At 38.2% G+C, this 20,255-nt stretch overlaps 1 protein-coding gene across 4 annotated transcripts in view; it reads left to right on the top strand.

Annotated features, from left to right (window-relative positions):
- The window catches only part of ST8SIA1 (ST8 alpha-N-acetyl-neuraminide alpha-2,8-sialyltransferase 1), a 155,748-nt gene that overhangs the window by 105,697 nt on the left and 29,796 nt on the right, over positions 1-20,255 (top strand). Inside the window, exon 5 of one of the 4 annotated variants that reach the window (XM_033430251.2) lies at positions 16,232-17,896. The exons of 2 other annotated variants lie outside the window; for them this stretch is intronic. In XM_033430251.2, the coding sequence (XP_033286142.1) occupies positions 16,232-16,256 (25 nt within the window). In that variant the 3' untranslated portion in view covers positions 16,257-17,896. Of the gene's footprint in view, positions 1-10,225; positions 12,810-16,231; positions 17,897-20,255 lie in introns of those variants that run through there. One more of the 4 variants, XM_033430250.2, reaches the window with a different exon arrangement.

Genomic DNA, 20,255 nt, shown 5'->3' with positions numbered 1-20,255 from the left:
TTTATTTTATTGTTTTAAAAATATTTATTTATTTATTTGGCTGCATTGTGTCTTAGTTGCAGCATGTGGGATCTTTCATTGCGGCATGGGACTCTCTAGTTGTGGCCTGTGGGCTCTAGAGTGTGTGGGCTTAGTTGCCCCATGGCATGTGGGATCTTAGTTCCCCAACCAGGGATTGAACCCTCCTCCCCTGCATTGGAAAACAGATTCTTAACCACTGGACCACCAGGGAAGTCCCCCAAATAAGAAATTTAGAAATGAAAATATAATTGTTGAAATGGACAGACATCAGATTAGACATAACTGAAGAGAGAATCAGTGAACTGGAAAATAGAGCAAATAATTTTTTAGATACAAAGATATAGAAAATATGAAGACAAGACAAAGAAACTTGGAGACTGGAATAAGAATGACTACCAGTCCAGTCTTTCTTTAAATGGAATTGTGGAATTATAAAATAGAGGTAAAAGTTGAGACTTCTTCAGAGTTAAAGAGTAATGTAATCTATGAATACAAGAAACAAAGTATCAAACATGAATTAAATTTTTAAAAAATGCAAACCTAGACCATTTTAGTAAAATTGAACTAAAGATAGTAAGAAGCTTTTAAAAGCAGCTGGAGAAAAAAGACATTACCTGCAAAAGAATGATCATTACACTAAAAGCAGACTTCTTCCAACAGTAAAAATGGAAGTCAGGAATCAATGGGAAAAAACAAATGGAATCTAATTAAACTTAAAAGCTTTCGCACAGCAAAAAAAACCATAAGCAAAATGAAAAGACAGCCCTCAGAATGGGAGAAAATATTTGCAAATGAAGCAACTGACAAGGGATTAATCTCCAAAATATACAAACAGCTCATTCAGCTCAATATCAAAAAAACAAACAACCCAATCCAAAAATGGGCAGAAAACCTAAACAGACATTTCTCCAAAGAAGATATACAGATTGCCAAACAGCACATGAAAAGATGCTCAACTTCACTAATTATTAGAGAAATGCAAATCAAAACTACAACTAGGTATTGCCTCATACCAGTCAAAATGGCCATCAACAAAAAATCTACAAACAATAAATGCTGGAGAGGGTGTGGAGAAAAGAGTACCCTCCTACACTTTTGGTGGGAATGTCAATTGGTGTAGCCACCATAGAGAACAGTATGGAGGTTCCTTAAAAAACTAAAAATAGAACCACCATATGACCCAGCAGTCCCACGCCTGGGCATATACCTGGAGAAAACCATAATTCAAAAAGGTACATGCACCCCAGTGTTCATTGCAGCACTATTTACAATAACCAGGACATGGAAGCAACCTAAACATCCATCAACAGAGGAATGGATAAAGAAGATGTGGTACATATATACAATGGAATATTACTCAGCCATAAAAAAGAACAAAATAATGCCATTTGCAGTAACATGGAGGGACCTAGAGATTGTCAGACATAGAAAGATAAATATATGATATCACTTATATGTATAATCTAAAAAAAAAGGGTACAAATTAATTTATTTACAAAACAGAAGTAGAGTCACAGATGTTAAAACTTATGGTTAGCAGGGGATTGGGGGTGGAGGATAAATTGGGAGATTGGGATTGACATATACATACTACTATATATAAAACAGATAACTAGTAAGAACCTGCTGTATAGCACGGGGAACTCTACTCAATACTCTGTAATGGCCTGTATGGGAAAAGAATCTAAAAAAAAAAAAAGAGTGGATATATGTATATGTATAACTGATTCATTTTGTTGTACGCCTGAAACTAACACAACATTGTAAATTAACTATACTCCAATACAAATTAAAAAAAAAAAGAAATCAGTGGGAAAATATCTTCAAAATGCTGAGAGAAGAAACTATCAACACAGGAGTGTGTACAAATTGTCTTTCAAGTAAGAAAAACATTTTCTGTAAAAACAGATTATTTACTAGCAGCAGACCTTCACAGAAAGAAATTCTAAAGAATGTATTTCAGGAAAAAAGAATGTTACTTTAGAAAGAAAATCTGGGATGGCAAAGAAGTTGGTAAACATATAAACAAATCTAAATGAACCTCACCCATATGAAACCTCAAATCTGCCCTCAGCCAAAGTCAAAGATTTTCTGTGAACAACCAAAGAAACCAGTTATAAAGAACTGATGGTGGGGGAAAAGAAAAACCATCAAGAAACTACTTTTGGAAATTTATACTAAGAAAATAAACGGACAAATGCTTAAGATGTATACACAAGTATGTTCATAAAAGCATTATTTCTAAAGGTAAGAAACTGCAACGTGAATATCCAATAACAGTGGATTACTTAAATAAATTATTAACTATCCTGAAAAAGGAAAATCTTATAGCCATTAAAAAGCGATGATGTACAGCAAGATCATTTTTGACCCACCTCCTAGAGAAGTGGAAATAAAAACAAAAATAAACAAATGGGACCTAATGAAACTTAAAAGCTTTTGCACAGCAAGGGAAACCATAAACAGACGAAAAGACCACCCTCAGAATGGGAGAAAATATTTGCAAATGAAGCAACTGACAAAGGATTAATCTCCAAAATTTACAAACAGCTCATGCAGCTCAATATCAAAAAAACAAACAACCCAATCCCATAATGGGCAGAAGACCTAAATAGACATTTCTCCAAAGAAGATATAAAGATTGCCAACAAACACATGAAAGAATGCTCAACGTCATTAATCATTAGAGAAACGCAGGTCAAAACTACAATGAGATATCACCTCACACCAGTCAGAATGGCCATCATCAAAAAATCTGCAAACAATAAATTCTGGAGAGGGTGTGGAGAAAAGGGAACCCTCTTGCACTGTTGGTGGGAATGTAAATTGATACAGCCGCTATGGAGAACAGTATGGAGGTTCCTTAAAAAACTAAAAATAGAACTGCCATACGACCCAGCAATCCCAGTACTGGGCATATACCCTGAGAAAACCATAATTCAAAAAGAGTCATGTACCAAAATGTTCATTGCAGTTCTATTTACAATAGCCAGGACATGGAAGCAACCTAAGTGTCCATCGACAGATGAGTGGATAAAGAAGATGTGGCACATATATACAGTGGAATATTACTCAGCCATAAAAAGAAACGAAATTGAGTTATTTGTAGTGAGGTGGATGGACCTAGAATCTGTCATACAGAGTGAGGTAAGTCAGAAAGAGAAAAACAAATACTGTATACTAACGCATATATGTGGACCTAAGGGGAAAAAAAAAAAGGTCATGAAGAACCTAGGGGCAAGATGGGAATAAAGACGCAGACCTACTAGAGAATGGACTTGAGGGTAGGGGGAGTGGGAAGGGTAAGCTGTGACAAAGTGAGAGAGTGGCATGGACATATATACACTACCAAATGTAAAATAGCTAGTGGGAAGCAGCCTCATAGCACAAGGAGATCAGCTTGGGGCTTTGTGACCACCTAGAGCGGTGGGATAGGGAGGGTGGGAGAGAGAGAGACGCAAGAGGGAAGAGATATGGGAACATATGTATATGTATAACTGATTCACTTTGTTATAAAGCAGAAACTAATGCACCATTGTAAAGCAATTATACTCCAATAAAGATGTTAAAAAAAAAAGAACATGTCTCTATTAAGTTTCTATTACTAAATTGCTTTAATTTGTTTACTAGAACTTTTTAAAAAAATAAGAGCTCTGCTGTTTGATTGGATCTATAAATCGTGATATGCATTTTAACTTAAATGCATATCTGGATATGCTCTCATATCTGTATTTCTATATGACGCACACCTGCCCACAAAACAACAACCCAGGAGGACAGGCATCTTAATGATCAGGGTCAGGATGTAAATTATTGAGGGAAGAATATAAATCGGTGGGTCAGATAACATATTTGATAAAGACTATTGCAAGTACTAATGAAGGGAAAGGCAGAAGGAAGAGATGCTTACAAGATAAAAGTAACATATTCTTTTGATCAGGGGAGTAGTTTCATATTATAGCATTTATGAGACTGAGCTGCCTTTTACAGCCTCTGGTGACCAGTTAGAAGCTGAGGCATAGTTGACACTGCCTGAGCAGGGTTTGTGCATTGTGGGTACTGCACATGTTAAATTTGATTGACATTTAAAATATAACCATAATGATGGAATATCTATTGTGTATAAAGAAAGGCACGGAAACAGCAGTGGGGTGCCAAGTTGACTTATAAACAAATTATTTCAGAGAAATGATGGAAGCAACTCTATATTTTCTTGTAAGGCAGCAAAATAAATATGAAGGAAGAAAATACCCACTAGTAGATGAAGCAGTATTATAAATAGTTTCTAAGATGTGTGCAGAATGATCGTCTCCATTTCAAAAGTCAAACAGTGCATGTGAAAGTAGGAAAAATTGATCAGTTCCTTGGAATGGATGAAAGAAATGTCAAAGCAAGAAGAGGCTAGTGCAGGACTGTCCATAGCACTATTGTAAAATCATTGAGTCATAGTTTCATTGGCAGTATTCTTTTTTTCCGTATTACTGATAAATTGTATGATAGCATCTTAGATCTGATGGCATATAATTTCTTTTAAATAAGTAATACCTGCCAATTACCCAGAAATAAAAATAATTAGGTAGAAAAAAAGAGTGAATGTTTGGAGGCAGAGTGACACATAAAAGAAAGAAACACTAAGCGTTGTGTAACCATTATGTACACGGGAGCGACATATGGAGAGGCTAGTAATGCAGGTATTAGCATCATCCTGATTTTTCTGTGACAGTCTTTGTGACAAGTTAAGTGATTTGCTTCAATCAGATATTGTGTCAGAATTGGCTTGAACCTAGGACTTTAGACTCTCTTTTCTTTTCCTGGGGAGTAGTTGGAGAACTATCACCTAGGGGTTTACAGTTGCTATCACAGCTTATATTTAGTTGTTATCTCTGGGAGAGAAGAGAAGAGAAAACTCCAAGAGGCCAATAATGAGTCTACCATTTAAAAGGGAAAGGGAGAATTTTTGATGAAGAGACAATTGGGTGAAACTCCTGAGGAGACAAAAAAAGTGATTTATGACTTTGTAATACTATATTACCAAGATTCTGACAGCAGGAGGAAATGGAAGAGAGAAACAAAAACAAAACCAAACCAAAAAACAGAGGAAGCCACAGATTACTACTGAAACACGAAGAGTCAGCAGGAAAAAGACCCAGGCCACTGCAAGTTAATACAGAAAACCTTTTTATTAAAGTTGAATTTACCATCACTCCTATTTCCAGTTGTTTTTTTTGGAGCTGTTTAAAAGAGAAGCATCCCATCACTAAATACTTGCTTGTTGTAGTAGCTTTAAACTCACCCCTTAGTATAATATTTCCCTTCTGGGTAAAAGGTAATTGATTACTCATTTTCATGATAAACTGTGATTACCCCTTACCGGGTTCTCTGCTTCTATTATCTTCCACCTTTTTACAATCAATTCTCACAGCCAAATTGCCATGTGATATTTTAACTGTGACACCTTCTTTCAGTTCTTCAAATTGCTTTCCTTCAAATGAGGCGGCATCATCACCTTCTATTTCAAACCACTTCTGCAGTGTGCGTTTTGGGAATACTCTTACACTGGGCACCGCCTGCTCTAGACCACTCCTGCCAATTCTCCATTGGAGTTGACCTCTGCTGTTCTTAATGACCACTCAGGCTTGTGGGCCACACTCTCTGCTTGGTGTCTTTTTTTCTCATATTGGAGTAGTTTCTGTTCTTTCTGGCTGCTCTCACCTTTCATTAGCTAAGTTTATCAGGCCAAAGAAACCAGCTCTCTCATATGCCACTAAGAACTGGTAGACAGTTCCACGGCATTTTTCAAGTCCCTTCATTCTCCCACTTCTAGATGATTATATGCTGTCTTCTCTCTCAAACTTCCAACATCGCCTGCTCATCCCTATTCTCTGAGGTGATAACCTTGCTTTCCACTTTCCAGAGAAAATAGAAGTGAGAAAAAAGAAACATCCCTGCTCTCACTCCACAATCCCAATCCCTCCTGCCTGGAGTTAATTCATGTCTTATTCCTTCTTCTTTTTTTTTTTTTTCTAAATGTACCTGTTTGTAGTACAACTTCCCAAATCTTAACCAGTTGTTGAAATGACACTCAGCTGTATAGTCAATTTCAGCTTTTTACAGAATGAGTCTCGGAATCTTCTCACGTGTTCTAATACCTACCAGGCGCAAGACTGGTATCCTGGAATCTTCCCTCACCATCATCCTAGAGATTCCCTTCCCCTTTCACCTGTATTGATCTCTGAATTCACATAACCTGTATCATCTTCTTTCTTGGATTTTTTTTTTTCCATTTTACTGGTGCACATCCTCCAATGGCTTCCCAAGAAAAGGTACAAGGGAATTAAAAGTTTTGAGATCTTGTGTGTCTGAAATTATCTTTATTCTACCCTCAAACTTGATTGATATTTTTGGTAGGATTTTACTTCTTGTTTGGAAATCCTTTTCTTTTAGCATTTTGAAGACATTTCTCCAGTGTTTTCTAGATTCCAAAGTTGCTTTTGAGAAAAGTGATGTCATTCTGATTCCTGATCTTTGTATGTGACCTGGATTTCTGTTTCCCCCTGAGTTCCAAACTGGTCTTATCTTCACCTCCTTCTCTTCCTGCACCCCCAGTATTTTGAAATTTCACAATGATGTTCCTTATTATTGGCCTATTTTCATTTATCATGTTAGAACTCAGTGGACCTTTTTAATCTGCAAGCACATGTCCTCCCACTTTGGGAAATTTTCTTGGGTTATTTCTTTAACTCCTCATTGTTAATTGTCAGTTCTTATCTTACTTGACCTATTAGTACCATGTGACACACTTGATCCTTCTCCCTCTTAATGCATTTTCTCCACTTAGCTTCCAAATCCACACTCTTTTGATTCTCTTGCTGTTTCAGAAGCCACTGCTTCTTAGTAGCTTTTCCTGGCATCTCAACTCCTAAACCTGTGAGCATTGGAGTGCTCCAGGAATCTACCCTCTAACTTTTCTTTTTCTCTATTTGTTTATTCCCTACAGGATTTCTTCCAGTCTCATGGCTTTAAATACTATATATACTCTGATGACTCCTAAATTTATACTGCAGCCAGGACATAATTCTTTATCTCCATGCTCATATACCCAACTCTCAGCTTGGCTAATCTATTAGGATATCAAATATGAATTTCAAACTTAAAATAATCTGTACAGAACTCCTATTTTTTTCCCCTTTAAAACTCATGGGTTCTGCCATCTTCTCCATCTGAAAAAATGGAAACTCTGTTTTTCCAGTTGTTCGGTTCAAAAACCTTGGAGTCCACCTTGGCTTATCTTTTTCTTTCATACCTTATATTTGATTAAATCCAGTGCCAATTCTGATGAACCTTCTCTCAAATATTATAGCCATTTCTCACCTTCTCCACGGCCACTACCCTGGTCCAAGCCATCATCATCTCTCTCCTGAATTACTGCAATAGTCTTCCAACAAATTTTTATGCTTCCGCTCTTACCGCTTGTGCCATTTAGTAGGTTGTTGTCGCTCAGCTACAAACACACTTTCCTTTACAGTGTTTTGTGATGTTGGACAAATCACATTTTTCCTTTGCCACCTGGTTCCCTGTGAGGCTTTCCAATAGGGGGCATTAGACGGAGGCTGGCGGAAGAGGAAGGGGGCCTTTCTGCTTCCTATTGGCATCCTGTGGATTTCCTGTCTACATCCTGTGGGTTTCCTGTCTCTTTATGGGTCTTACGGCATCACCCTAGCAACAGTCCCTTTCCATAGCAGTAGCTCAATCCAACTGGCAGTTTTTTCCAACACATTTAAAACAGTCAACACACAGATGAGAAATTCTTATTCTTCTAGTAATTTGGCATTTGTAAAACCACAGCAACCCAATCTAAGCAATAAAGCCTGTTGTAAATATTAGCATAAAATAGAAGAATTAGTCTGTATTTGGCCATCCCAAATTCTTGTTTCCTTATTCTCTTTTCAGGCATTTTCTTACCACATGGGCTGGTTTTTCTGGTTTAAAGTTTTGCTTCAGCCTATAACAATTCTTTTCTATGATGCTCTCCAGCTCAGGGAGGAAAAATGGCCAATATTAGTTAATTTGACCAATTGCTTGCCTCTTGCCTGTCTTGGAGTGCACGTGTTAGTGACAGGGGTAGTGGTGGTAACGAAGACGGTACGTTAAGTCAGGATCTCCGGCAGGACATGGGTCTTTGGAAAAACATGTGCAGTATTATAATATAATTATATATTGAAATATTTATATTTGGAAATTTTAAGAAACTTCCTTATAGTTTTCACAAATTATAGGAAATCATGTTCAGCAACATTTTCTTTTGGTTGTTTGGGATTTACAGATTTGTGATTCTTAGGGGAGGTCACAGCCACCTTGGGAAGTACATCAGAATCTGGAGGAACAGTGACAAGATAAGAGATCTTAACATTTATTAAAGAGAAATTTGGGTTCTGGAGGGACAGCGACATAAGAGATCTTAATATTTATTAAAGAGAAATTTGGGTTAAAAAAAGTCTGAGAAACTCTGCTTTACATTGTCCCTTTCCCTTATTTAAGCATCCTATCTCCCATTCCCAGTGACATGGTATTCCTTCTTTACAAGAGCCCTGTCCTAGAGGCAGGGCCCTATGACTCAAGTCTTCTCAATGCCCTATAGCAACTCTTTTTTTCCTAAGACAGTAACAAGTCATTTGATGAACAGGTTTCTCTGTTGACATATTAATGGCTGATAATGAGTTCATGTTTTACTCCTCTCAGTGTTTTTATGCAACCACCTGGAGGAATCTAAATGCTTTAGCAAATTAGAATAATTCTCTAACTAGAGAAATTGCAGACACCTTGGCTGTCTTAGGGGTAGGGGCTGGGGAGGTATTTTCAGTAATTGATTGGAAAGGAATCTTTAGTATTGTTTATGTCACACCATGTATATGGCTAGTTATTCTTAGAGCTGACCCTGCTGCCCACAAGATTAATGATGGCGTTCGGAGAGCTAATGGGAAACAGACTCCACTTTTCTGTATCACAAAGCCCCGTAGAGGGCAGGATTCAAACTCTACTGCTGTCTTCTAAGACCAGAGGCTCTTGGAAAGTTGTATCCTTCTTGGGTTACCTCTCAGCTCATCACTGCAACAAATTCTGTGAAACAAAAAGGCTACATTTCTCAAATCTTTGCTAGATAATAACCTGTGCCTGATATAGCTAAAAAGCCCAGAAGGCAGAGGCTTCCTAATACAAATTCTCATTAGATGGAAGAGTTTTCTGATTAGAAACACTTGTGTTATTATACAAGCGCTTTCAGTTATTATTTGTTTCAACATTTGTTTTTCTGCTTCTTTGAAATTTTTTTCTTTTTTTTAAAATTGAAGTATAATTGATCTACAATGCTGCGATGTGTTACTTTCAGGTGTACAGCACAGTGACTCAGTTATACATAAATATATAGATATATGTATATATATATTTTTCAGATTCTTTTCCCTTATAGGTTATTACAAAATATTGGATATAGTTCCTTGTGCTACACAGTAGGTCCTTGTTGGTTATCTGTTTTATATATAGTAGTGTGTATATGTTAATCCCAAACTCCTAGTTTATCCCTCTCCCCACCCTTGAAATTCTTTGCTCCCTTGGGTCCCAACACATCTCTTTTTCCTGTTTCTTGTTAGCTTCCTTTGCTGGTTTTTCTTTCATCTACCCTCCCTCCTTGATGTTGGTGCTTCCCAGTGTTACCTCTTAGCTCTCTCTCTTTTTTTTTTTCTCACTGGATTTGCCTTCTCTTGGGGAAAACATCCACAGCCTCCTCCATCAGCCATAACCGCCACTAGCGTAGATCCGTCCCAGACCGCGATTCTCTTCTTGGCTTCAGACAGCTATGTGTCCACTGGCTGCCTCCATGGAGAAGTCCCATAGGTATCTCACATTTAATATATCCCCAGGGTGAATTAATGATCTTTCCCATCACATCTTTCTTGTCCCTGTATCCCTATTACAGTTATTAGCCCTATCCAGCCAGTCACTGAGGTGACTAACCTTTAAGTCTTCCTTGCACCTCCTGGCTTCATCCTCTACCTGTAAAGCCCTGACAGTGTTACTTTCACATTATTCATTAACTTTGTACTGTCTCATTATTTCTTATGCCATTGCCCTTGTTCAAAGGATAACAGCCTTTGTCAGAGCTCAGACAGTGTCCTAAGACCTTCCTTCAATCTGTTTTCCCCTACAGTACAGATACATCTTCTGAAATCCAAAATGAAAATTCTTGACTGGATCCCCATCACTTTCTCAATGAAGTTGCAGCTCATCATCCATCCCTCACCACCTCTCCCATTTGCCTCAGACTCCAGCGTCATTCATCACTCCCCAGAGACTGCGCTCACCAGCACTGCTGCACTCATGGAGTGCCCTCTGCCTGGATGGTCCTCCTCATTTTCCCTTACAAGGCTTAGCTCTCCAAAGGCTGGGCACGGTCTCTTTCATCTTTTTATAACCAGAGTGTTTGACACACAGAGAGTGAATCTTCAGCAAGTTAATATGTGCCATTCTGCATATTAACATATTAACATATATTAACATATAACATATAAGTTAATATGTGCCATTCTGGTGAAATACTTTATTCCAAATTTTAAATTAAATCACCATAAATAAATAAATGAACCAAAAAAATCTACATGGTAACTGAAAAATAAGGATAAGAGGAAATCAAATGCTAACATCTTTATGGAATTTCCACTAACTGTAGGGAGGAGAACGTTGAGTTGAGAGTCATAATCCTAAACTAATCCTACTGAACCAGAGGAGCACAGAAATCTGGGAAGAAGATGGGAAAAGACTATGACTCAACCCCATTCTATCCACTAGCCAAGAAACAGAAAAATTCCAAAGCCATGTGAACTCTTTTTAGACTGATATTGTCATGCCCTTCCTTCTCCCTGTCAGTTCTCTTTTTCGTCCACTTGGAAACCATACTTCACAATACATTTGCTGACATGGGTAGAGACAGTAGCACTTTGCAGGCTGAGATGTGTAAAAGCTTCAGGAAAATGTTTACAGAGGGAAGATGAAGAAGGGAGGAAGAGCCCTAAGAATAGTGCAGCTTGAAGTACAATTTTTACTTCTGTCATTGACTGAAGAAGAACTAGAGCTTGCCTATGACTTCCTAGCAGTCAGTCAACTGGCCAGTTGGAGTGGAACATCCCCCCTGAGTCCAGTAGAAACAAGAGATGAATGTTTACAAGACAGTGGAAACGAGGTCCAGGGTTCAGCACTCCAGCGTTCTCTCTAGGAATAGATCCAAAAAAGACAATGTACAAACACCTAAATGACCAGTAAGAGGGTAAGAGGACATCCTGCACCCATTCTGCAGCCAAATATTGTTCTGGATCAGGTTAGTGGTTGTGTGCATGCATATGTGCATGTGTGTTTACTGTTTATGGAAAATAATTTTAAAATATTTGGTGTAGATCCCCCCAAATATTCTGCAGCACAGAGAAAAGTGACTTAAAGGCTCAGAAGAAAAAAAACAGAAAAAAATTTTTCCAGAGGAAATAAGAAAAAAACTTTCAAAGCCTTAGCTTGATGTACTTAACAGGAATTGACTCACTGGGTACAAGGGGTATTTAGGAGAACAGAGAATGAGCTGAAAGTACAGATGAAAACAGAGATGGCTGAGAGCAGGCAGAATTGCAAAGAAAGCAATATGTTTCACATTGGATGCAGCAAAGAGTGCAGACAGTAAAGTCTGTAATATTTAAACTTGAATGTAGAGGGGAAAAACAGAGATGTACATGACAAGAAATAAGGTTGAGGACAACCCAATGTTTATAGCAGCACTATTTACAATAGCCAAGACATGGACGCAACCTAAATGTCCATTGACAGGTGAATGGATAAAGAAGATGTGGTACATATATATAGTGGAATACTACTCAGCCATAAAAAAGAGTGAAATAATGTCATTTGCAGCAACATGGTTGGACCTAGAGATTATCATACTAAGTGAAGTAAGTCAAAGACAAATATCATATGATAGCACATATGTGGAATCTAAAAAATGATACAGATGAACTTATTTATAAAACAGAAACAGACTCACAGACATAGAAAACAAACTTATGGTTACCAAAGGGGAAATGGAGGGGGGGAAGGGAAAAATCAGGAGTTTGGGATTCGCAGATACAAACTACTATGTATAAAATAGGTAATCAACAAGGTCCTGCTGTACAGTACAGGGAACTATATTCAATATCTTGTAATAAACTTAATGGAAAGGGATCTGAAAATAATACATATATATACTTCAATAAAAAATATATACTTCAATATAAAAGTTAAAAGAAATTTTAAAAAAGAAATAAGATGGAGGAAAAAGAAAGGAGAGCCGTGTAAGTTTCAGGTTTTCTGCAGAAGAATCAAGAGAGAACAAAAATAAGCAATCATTAGACCCAATCAGAAAAAAATGTTAAAGAATCTTTTCTGAAACAGGACCTGGTCCACAGATTAAAGGCACTTGTCACATTCCAAGGTCAACTTAATGGGAAAGACCCCCATTGACATATTCTGACAACATTTTTACATTTCAAGGATAAAGAGAAAAATTCTGCAAGCACCGAGTCAGAGAAACATGGTTCACTTACAAAGGAGTAAGAATAAGTGTGGTTTAAGACTTCTCCATATCATTGAACTTCAGGAGCAGTGTCACAGTAGGTACAGAGATTTGAACAGCAGAATTCCTTCTGCAGCCAAGTTGTCTGTTCATATAAAATACAAGGGCTCAGAAAATATATTTCTCAAATACCTTTCTTGAATTACGTGATTATATAATATGTTCTCTGTGTGTGTGTATATATATACACACGCATACCACAGCAGAGTGCCAAATACTCAAGGAAATTTGCAGTATAAGGTACTAATAGTAAAATCCAAAAGCTGTTAAAAATGTAGGGACTGACCAGTGGTATGCTGGTCAGTGTTTTAAAACCACCTGTAGGGCTGTGGGGGAGCAACATGATTTGTAGAGTTTGCCAACGTTCATGGTGTAAGAACGGCTACTGTGTCCGATTTCAAGCTACCAGTGTGATGCCAGTGTGGAATTGAGAAGTGCAATTGACTCTCACATGCCTTTAGGAGCTGGCTTCAGCTGGACCAGTTATCTGCAATTTGAGAAAAAAAATAAAACATTTTATCTGAGACCATATACCCAAACCAATTGTATACTCCTCGTATTAGTTTCTTTGGGCTGCAGTAACAAATGACCATAAACTGAGGGGCTTAAACCAACAGAGGTTTACCGTCTCACGGCTCTGGAGGCTGGCAGTGTGAAATCCAGGTATCGGCAAGGTCGTGCTCTCTTTATGTCTCTAGGGGAGGATCCTTCCATGCCTCTTCCTAGCCTCTGGAGGCACCAGCAATCTTTGGCTGGTAGACTCATCATTACAATCTCTGCCTTCGTCATCACATAGCATTCTCCCTGTGTGTTTCTGTGTGGCCGTGTCTGTTTTCTCTTCTTACAAGGATATCAGTCATTGGATTAGGGCCCATCCTAATCTGCTATGACCTAATTTCAGAGTAACTAATTACATTACAAAGACCCTATTTCCAAATAAGGCTGCATTCTGAGTTTCTGGGTGGACAAGGATTTGGGGATGAACACTATTCAACCCAGTATAAGAATGAACACAAAACGTAAGAAACAAACCACACAAAAAATAACATTGATGTGAATACCTATTTGTTCCGAGGATGGAATACTTTGTGCTACAGAAACCACAGGAGGGTGATTATTTGACTCCAAAAATTTTTAATTTCTTCTGCCCAAAACATGAATAAAGTTGAAAATCCAACAATAATTTAGGGGAAAATTATATCAGCTATGAAAAGAAAAATGGTAAATGTCTTTCATATATAAAGATACTATGTAAATAGATATGAAAAATATTACAGCCCAGGAGATAATTGGATATAAAGGTGGAAAAGTCACAAAGAAGTATATGCAGATGGCTCATGAAATGAGTAAGTATTCAACAATATTAATAATTAAATACAATTACATTAAAATAGCAAGTTATCTATTTTTAACCGTCGAAGTAGCAAAAATAAAGAGAAAAGATAACAATGACTGTACATTCTTATGGGAGAATAATGGGGGACTAAATTAGTGCAATCTTTTCTTCTAGAAAAACAGAAGAATTGACATGTATCAAGAACCTTAAAAATGTTCCTACCTTTTGAATTATGAATAACACTCTGAAAGTCAATCTTACAATGGTAATCTTGAAATCTGTATAGCATAAAGTAGAAAGCAAAAAAAAAAAAGAGGGGTATCAAAGAATTAAGTATTATCTTGAACAATTACAAATACTCTATTGTTGGAGATTTATGGTAGAGAATGTAATCCATACTAGGTAGTTTAAGCATAAAGGGATTGATTTAACTGGATTTTAAAATCGTTGGGAGGTTGATGAAACATTGAAGAAACAGAGAACGACTCCAAAGGCCGCACTGCAGAACTTACTGTGATCAGTAGAGGGCAGAGCAGGGAGCCATCTGCCACAATGAGAAACTACACGTCAGCTGCTAGCTCCAGACGCATGCTACTTGAGTCAGAATCTGACTTTAAAACAAAAACACTTGTTTCCAGTTTCATTCTGCACTCTCAAGACTGAAGTTATAGATTTGGCTGCATTTCCACAGGAAATGATCAAGCAAAGACACCCAATTGGAGTCAGTTGAGTTTCTGCAGCCTCAGTGGGGGCCCTTCCAGTCTTTTCTTCCACTTCTGCAGAATTTCCTGCAACAAATACTTCTTTCTCCTTGCTTGCCTTCACTATGATGTTTGGATAAGAGATGGCCACTGGAGAATATTTGTCTCTTAAAAACAAAAACAAAAACTAAACAAGCTAAAAAGAACCTAGAATCTTCAACTGAACAGTCCTTATGAAAATTGCTAATGGTGCCAAGGCCAAGGAAAAAGTCACAGAAAATGAGTGTGGGAAGGAGTGATCACCCCCAGAATGCAAAATCACAGGAGTGTTATCTGGTGCTCGAACAAGGAGCTCCACTTAACAACCATTTTTCTTTTAGGACTTGTGAGGGATGCAGCCACAGGAAATCCATCCACAAAGGATGCAGTGCCCCAACTTGTACCGCACCTGGATAGTTATGTGATCATTTACTGAAGAAATCTAGTGTACTTTAAATTTTTTTCATAAAAGTTTACATTGTACTATAGGTTAATATTAAATGTTTTACAACAAAAATTTCAAAAACAATTCATTCAACTCAGTTCAGAATTCAAGACACACAGGTGCATTTCATTGGCTGAACCTACATCACAGCTGGAACCCTAGCTGTAAAGAAGTCTGGGAAATGCAGTTTTTAGTATCCCAGCTTCTGAGCAGAAGGCACAGAAAGAGGTCGGAATGGATACTATGTGAGGACGTTGATAAAATTGCCACACCCTAAACATGCAAAATGTAAGAAATGCATTCAGTAGCTTTTTAAAAATAAATTTATTTATTTTATTTATTTATTTTTGGCTGTGTTGGGTCTTCATTGCTGTGTGCAGGCTTTCTCTAGTTGTGGCAAGCGGGGACTACTCTTCGTTGCGGTGCACGGGCTTCTCATTGCGGTGACTTCTGTTGCGGAGCACGGGTTCTAGGCGCACGGGCTTCAGTAGTTGTGGCACTCAGGCTCAGTAGTTGTGGCTCGCGGGCTCTAGAGCGCAGGCTCAGTAACTGTGCATACGGGCTTAGTTGCTCCGCGGCATGTGGGATCTTCCCGGACCAGGGATTGAACCCGTGTCCCCTGCACTGGCAGGTGGATTCTTAACCACTGCTCCACCAGGGAAGTCCCCATTCAGTGGCTTTAAATGATTTTGGAAATACTTTTGCTTTAATATTTTTTAAAAAAGCATGGAATAGAAGATATATGTAAGATCTCAACTTGTGAAAAATATATAGGGGACAAAACACTCTGGAGAAATATGCCAGTGCATTCAGCACTTGCATGAGTCTATGAGGGATTTCTTTTTCTTAAGTATACCTTTTACCTTTTCTACAGTGACCATAATTAATTTTATAATCCTCATTCCCCATCACAAGTCAACAAACATTTGTTAAATAAATGCTGGAATTAGTGACATGAATGAACAGACTATTTGTTTTGCTCTTCTAGGCTTTAAAGAAATAAGAAAGAGCTTGTTAATGTCCCTCTAAACTTGGCTTTTCAGAGCAGCCGTGAGTTCTGCCTGCTGATACAATAGTGTGGGTAACACCGTCTAGCCATTTAGATATAAATTTAGGTACGTGCGCATGTCTTTGTCTTACGTTATTTATGTTAAAGTATATGACTATTGTATTAGTTAGGATTCTACAGAGAAACAGAACCAATAGGATAGATAGATAGATAGATAGGTAGATAGATAGGTAGATAGATAGATAGATGAAGAGGCTTATTATAGAGGATTGATTCATGCAACTGTGGAGGCTGAGAAGTCCCATCCTCCGCTGTCTGCACGCTTGGAGACTGGAAAACTGGTGGTTTAGTTCCAGTCCAAGTTTGAAGGACTGAGAACCAAGAATACATAGTTAGGTTCTACTCCCTGTCCAAAGGCCTCAAAACCAATGGTGTTAAGTCCCAATCCAAAAGCAGAAGACCAACGTCCAGCTACAGTAATCAGGCAGAGAGAATGAGTTCTCCCATCCTCTGACTTTTTGTTCTATTCGTGCCCTCAGTGGCTTGGATGATGGGGAGAACTACCTGCTTTACTCAGATGGATTCAAATCCTAATCTCCTCTGGAAGCAACCTCTCGGACACACCCAGAAATAACATTTAACCAGACACCTGGGCACCCCGTGACCCAATCAAGTTGACACGTAAAATGAACCATCACTACTATATAGACTTATTTACTATTAATATATAAATAAGCTAATTTTAGTTCTCAGTCATAAATAAATCAATGAGCTGTAATAATTGCTTGCAAAGAAAAATAAAACCCAGAAAGACAGTATGTATATGGTCTTTTCCTCGTTAACTAGCAATAATATTACTTTTCTTTCACACAGAGTGCTCTACTTTTAATTAAAATTCCTTTGGTATTTTGAATAATTTTTACCAACTGTGACAAAAACATAAACTCTTCGGTATCATTTCTCTCCTCCTTAAGTATTAGAGATATTCCTTCTGGAAAATTAAGGATTTTCTCATGTAAATCGATTCCTGAAATAAAATTACTCAAGAAGAGCAAAAAGTTGTTTTTTTTTTTTTCTTTCTACAGTTCCTTCTTGTGAGGCACCTTCTTCTGCTGAACATCTGTCTGGACCATGCTTTTCCAACTTAGCATATGACCTAGCAGAAGGCTTTTCTCAGAGATTCTAAGGAGGAACTTAACTGCCCCACCTAGTTCCAGGAAACCCCTGCAGGATGATGCTGAAAGATAGAAACTCTCACGTTAAAAATAAATTAATCCAATAACAGATATAATAAGTCAATGAACTTTTTTCCCCAAATTCATCCTTCCTATAAATATATTTGGTCTGTTATCCTAACACACTGTGATTATAGAGCATGGTACTAAGAAGATTCCGATATATGTGCTGTTCTGTTTTTTTTTTCAGCTTTCTTTTCCATTTTTGAGCAGTGGGAGAAGAAGGTTGGTATTAACCATGTTTAGAGAGATAGGAGAATGGCTTCTGGGTATATATAACATATAAAATTTGTTATCAAAATACTTTCTAGTGTAGACAGGCAGTGACTGAGGACAGATAGAAATGGAAGGAGTCGCTATTTGCCCGCACATCTAATAGAAGTGTAAGTGGGGAAGACGGTTTACTTTAAAAGCTGATGTAATCCACTAACACTTGAATCACAACATGAAATAAAAATAGATGTTCTGTTTTCAACAACTGTAATATAATTAACTCTTAGCCTCTGTTTTTACCTCGCCACAGAATCAACTGTTTTGCAGCTTACCGAGGTTTGTCTGGGGCTGTTTGCAGTTCATGATTTGAAAGAATTGGAGGTGAGAGGAAATGGGTGTATAATTAGTCCTTGGAGTTGAACAGAGCAACTGAGACACACCTCACCTCCTCTTCTTAGTTACTTTCTTCACTTTGCTATTTCCCTCTGCAACTTGGTTCACTGTGGCAGATGGAGAATGGAGTCGGTGACAGGGAAAGAAGTGAAATGATTTTTGTTCCTTTTCTCTATTTGTTTCTCAAACTCTGTACCACACAAGTTTTTGATTTTGTCTTTCCATTTGTTTTTGACAGTACTTTTTATTTACCTCCTCTTCCTGGTGTCCCTTTGTTTCCTATTCTTCTGTTTTCTCTCTCTTTTTCCTTTCTTCCCCATCTGTCCTCATGCCTCCTCTTCTTTTTTCCAGGTGATAGTATAAATTAGAGTTAGGGTATTAATAGTGTGAATGAGCAGGGTGTGTGTCTGAAAGGACTATGTGTCTCTCCAAGGAGACTGGGAGCCGAAGTGGAGTCCATCTCGGTGCTGGGAGGTAAATAAAAAATGGCTAAAAGAGAGTGCCCAGGGGTGGGCTTGAGATGATGTCTCCAGTTCTCCATAGCCTGCATGTGATATTTTGAGAATCACAACATTTCCATATTTCCAGTAGGAAGATACAAAAACATTAAAAGCACCGATGGAGGGGGAATTCTCTGGTGGTCCAGTGGTTAGGACTCCACTCTTCCACTGCAGGGGGGCATGCGTTCGATCCCTGGTTGGGGAGCTAAGATCCCGCATGCCGTGCGACCCAGCCAAAAAAAAAAAAAAAAAGAGTACCGATAGAGAAGAAGAGGCCCAAGGTTGGGGAAGGGCAACCATGGATTACCGGGACAGCAGAGGGGACCACAGACTTGAGTACTAGTGGCCAGCTTGGTGTCCAGAAAAACCAGAGATACTGACCATATCTGAGAGACACCAGAGCTAGACCCCAAGGACCAGACAAGATAAACTACAGTGCATTAGAGATGGCCAAAGGATCCACCAATTTTATGAGGATCCAGAGGGGAGAGTAGGAGGAGAGACCTCCTGAAAGAGGAAAAACAGCTCTGGATGAGTTGTTTTTTTTTTTTTTGGTTTTTTTTTTTTTGTGGTACGCGGGCCTCTCACTGTTGTGGCCTCTCCCGTTGCGGAGCACAGGCTCCAAACGCGCAGGCTCAGCGGCCATGGCTCACGGGCCCAGCCGCTCTGCGGCATGTGGGATCTTCCCGGACCAGGGCACGAACCCGTGTCCTCTGCATCGGCAGGCGGACTCTCAACCACTGCGCCACCAGGGAAGCCCCAACTCTGAAGGAGTTTTGCATTTTAAATGGATGAAACATTTAGTCCAAAGACTGTTTTACTTCAAAAGACACTGAATGACTTTAAACTGACAAATGGAAGGTTTTCTCCATTAGTAAGAATGGGAACACCAGAACAAGATGAAGGCAACTGTAGAGGGAAAAAAGAAGGGAGAGTTCTGAGTTGTGTGTAAATTTCAATCCTGCTTTTAGGGATGTGTGTGTATGTGTGTGTTGAAAGATGGAAATCAGTATGTTAATAGAAGTCAACTCTGGTGGAATTGTGTGATTATTATTTTATTTTTCCTTCTTTCTATCATTCAGCATATATTTACTGAACATTTACTATATGCCAAACACACTTCTTTGTGCTTATCTTCATTTCTTAATTTCTCTACAATTATACAATTACTATGTATTGGTTTTGTAAAGAGGAAACCATAATTCAATGCTATTTAAAAATAAGTCTGTCCAGTTTACTCATTGTGGTATTTGAATGATCCATGTCCCACCATGTGAGTTGTAAATAAGGCCTTGGAGTTCATTCTTCTGTTCCTTAAGTATATGCTTTTGAGGTTGGTTAGTTGTAAATTCCAAGCGTCTCAGGAATCATTTTGTTGAGTTTATATAGAGCTTAATTCTCAAGCAGACCTTTTTATTTACAATTTAAGACCTACCATGTTGCAATTATATACAAACTAGCGTTCTGTCTTGATCTTCAGAAGCAGAGCAAGTTTGCCAAGTAGCATGCTCAAATGATCGTACCCAAAAATGGATTAGAAAGGTTCAGTGAAAGTCAAATCTGATAGTTGATTACGTTTTTGAGATAATGACCTGTCTATATAATGACCACACCAAATGCAATGGGTGTTCTTTGCAGATGAGTCATGGACACCATGACGGGTCTTGTGGCAGCCTGCAAAAGTAGACTTTGCAAGTTACAGGTGGCACATCTAGTG

This window comes from Orcinus orca, chromosome 11 (genome assembly GCF_937001465.1).
Source record: "Orcinus orca chromosome 11, mOrcOrc1.1, whole genome shotgun sequence".
Classification (NCBI taxonomy): Eukaryota; Metazoa; Chordata; class Mammalia; order Artiodactyla; family Delphinidae; genus Orcinus; species Orcinus orca.
Note: the sequence above shows the minus strand (reverse complement) of the source record. Positions and strands in the feature narration are given on the sequence as shown.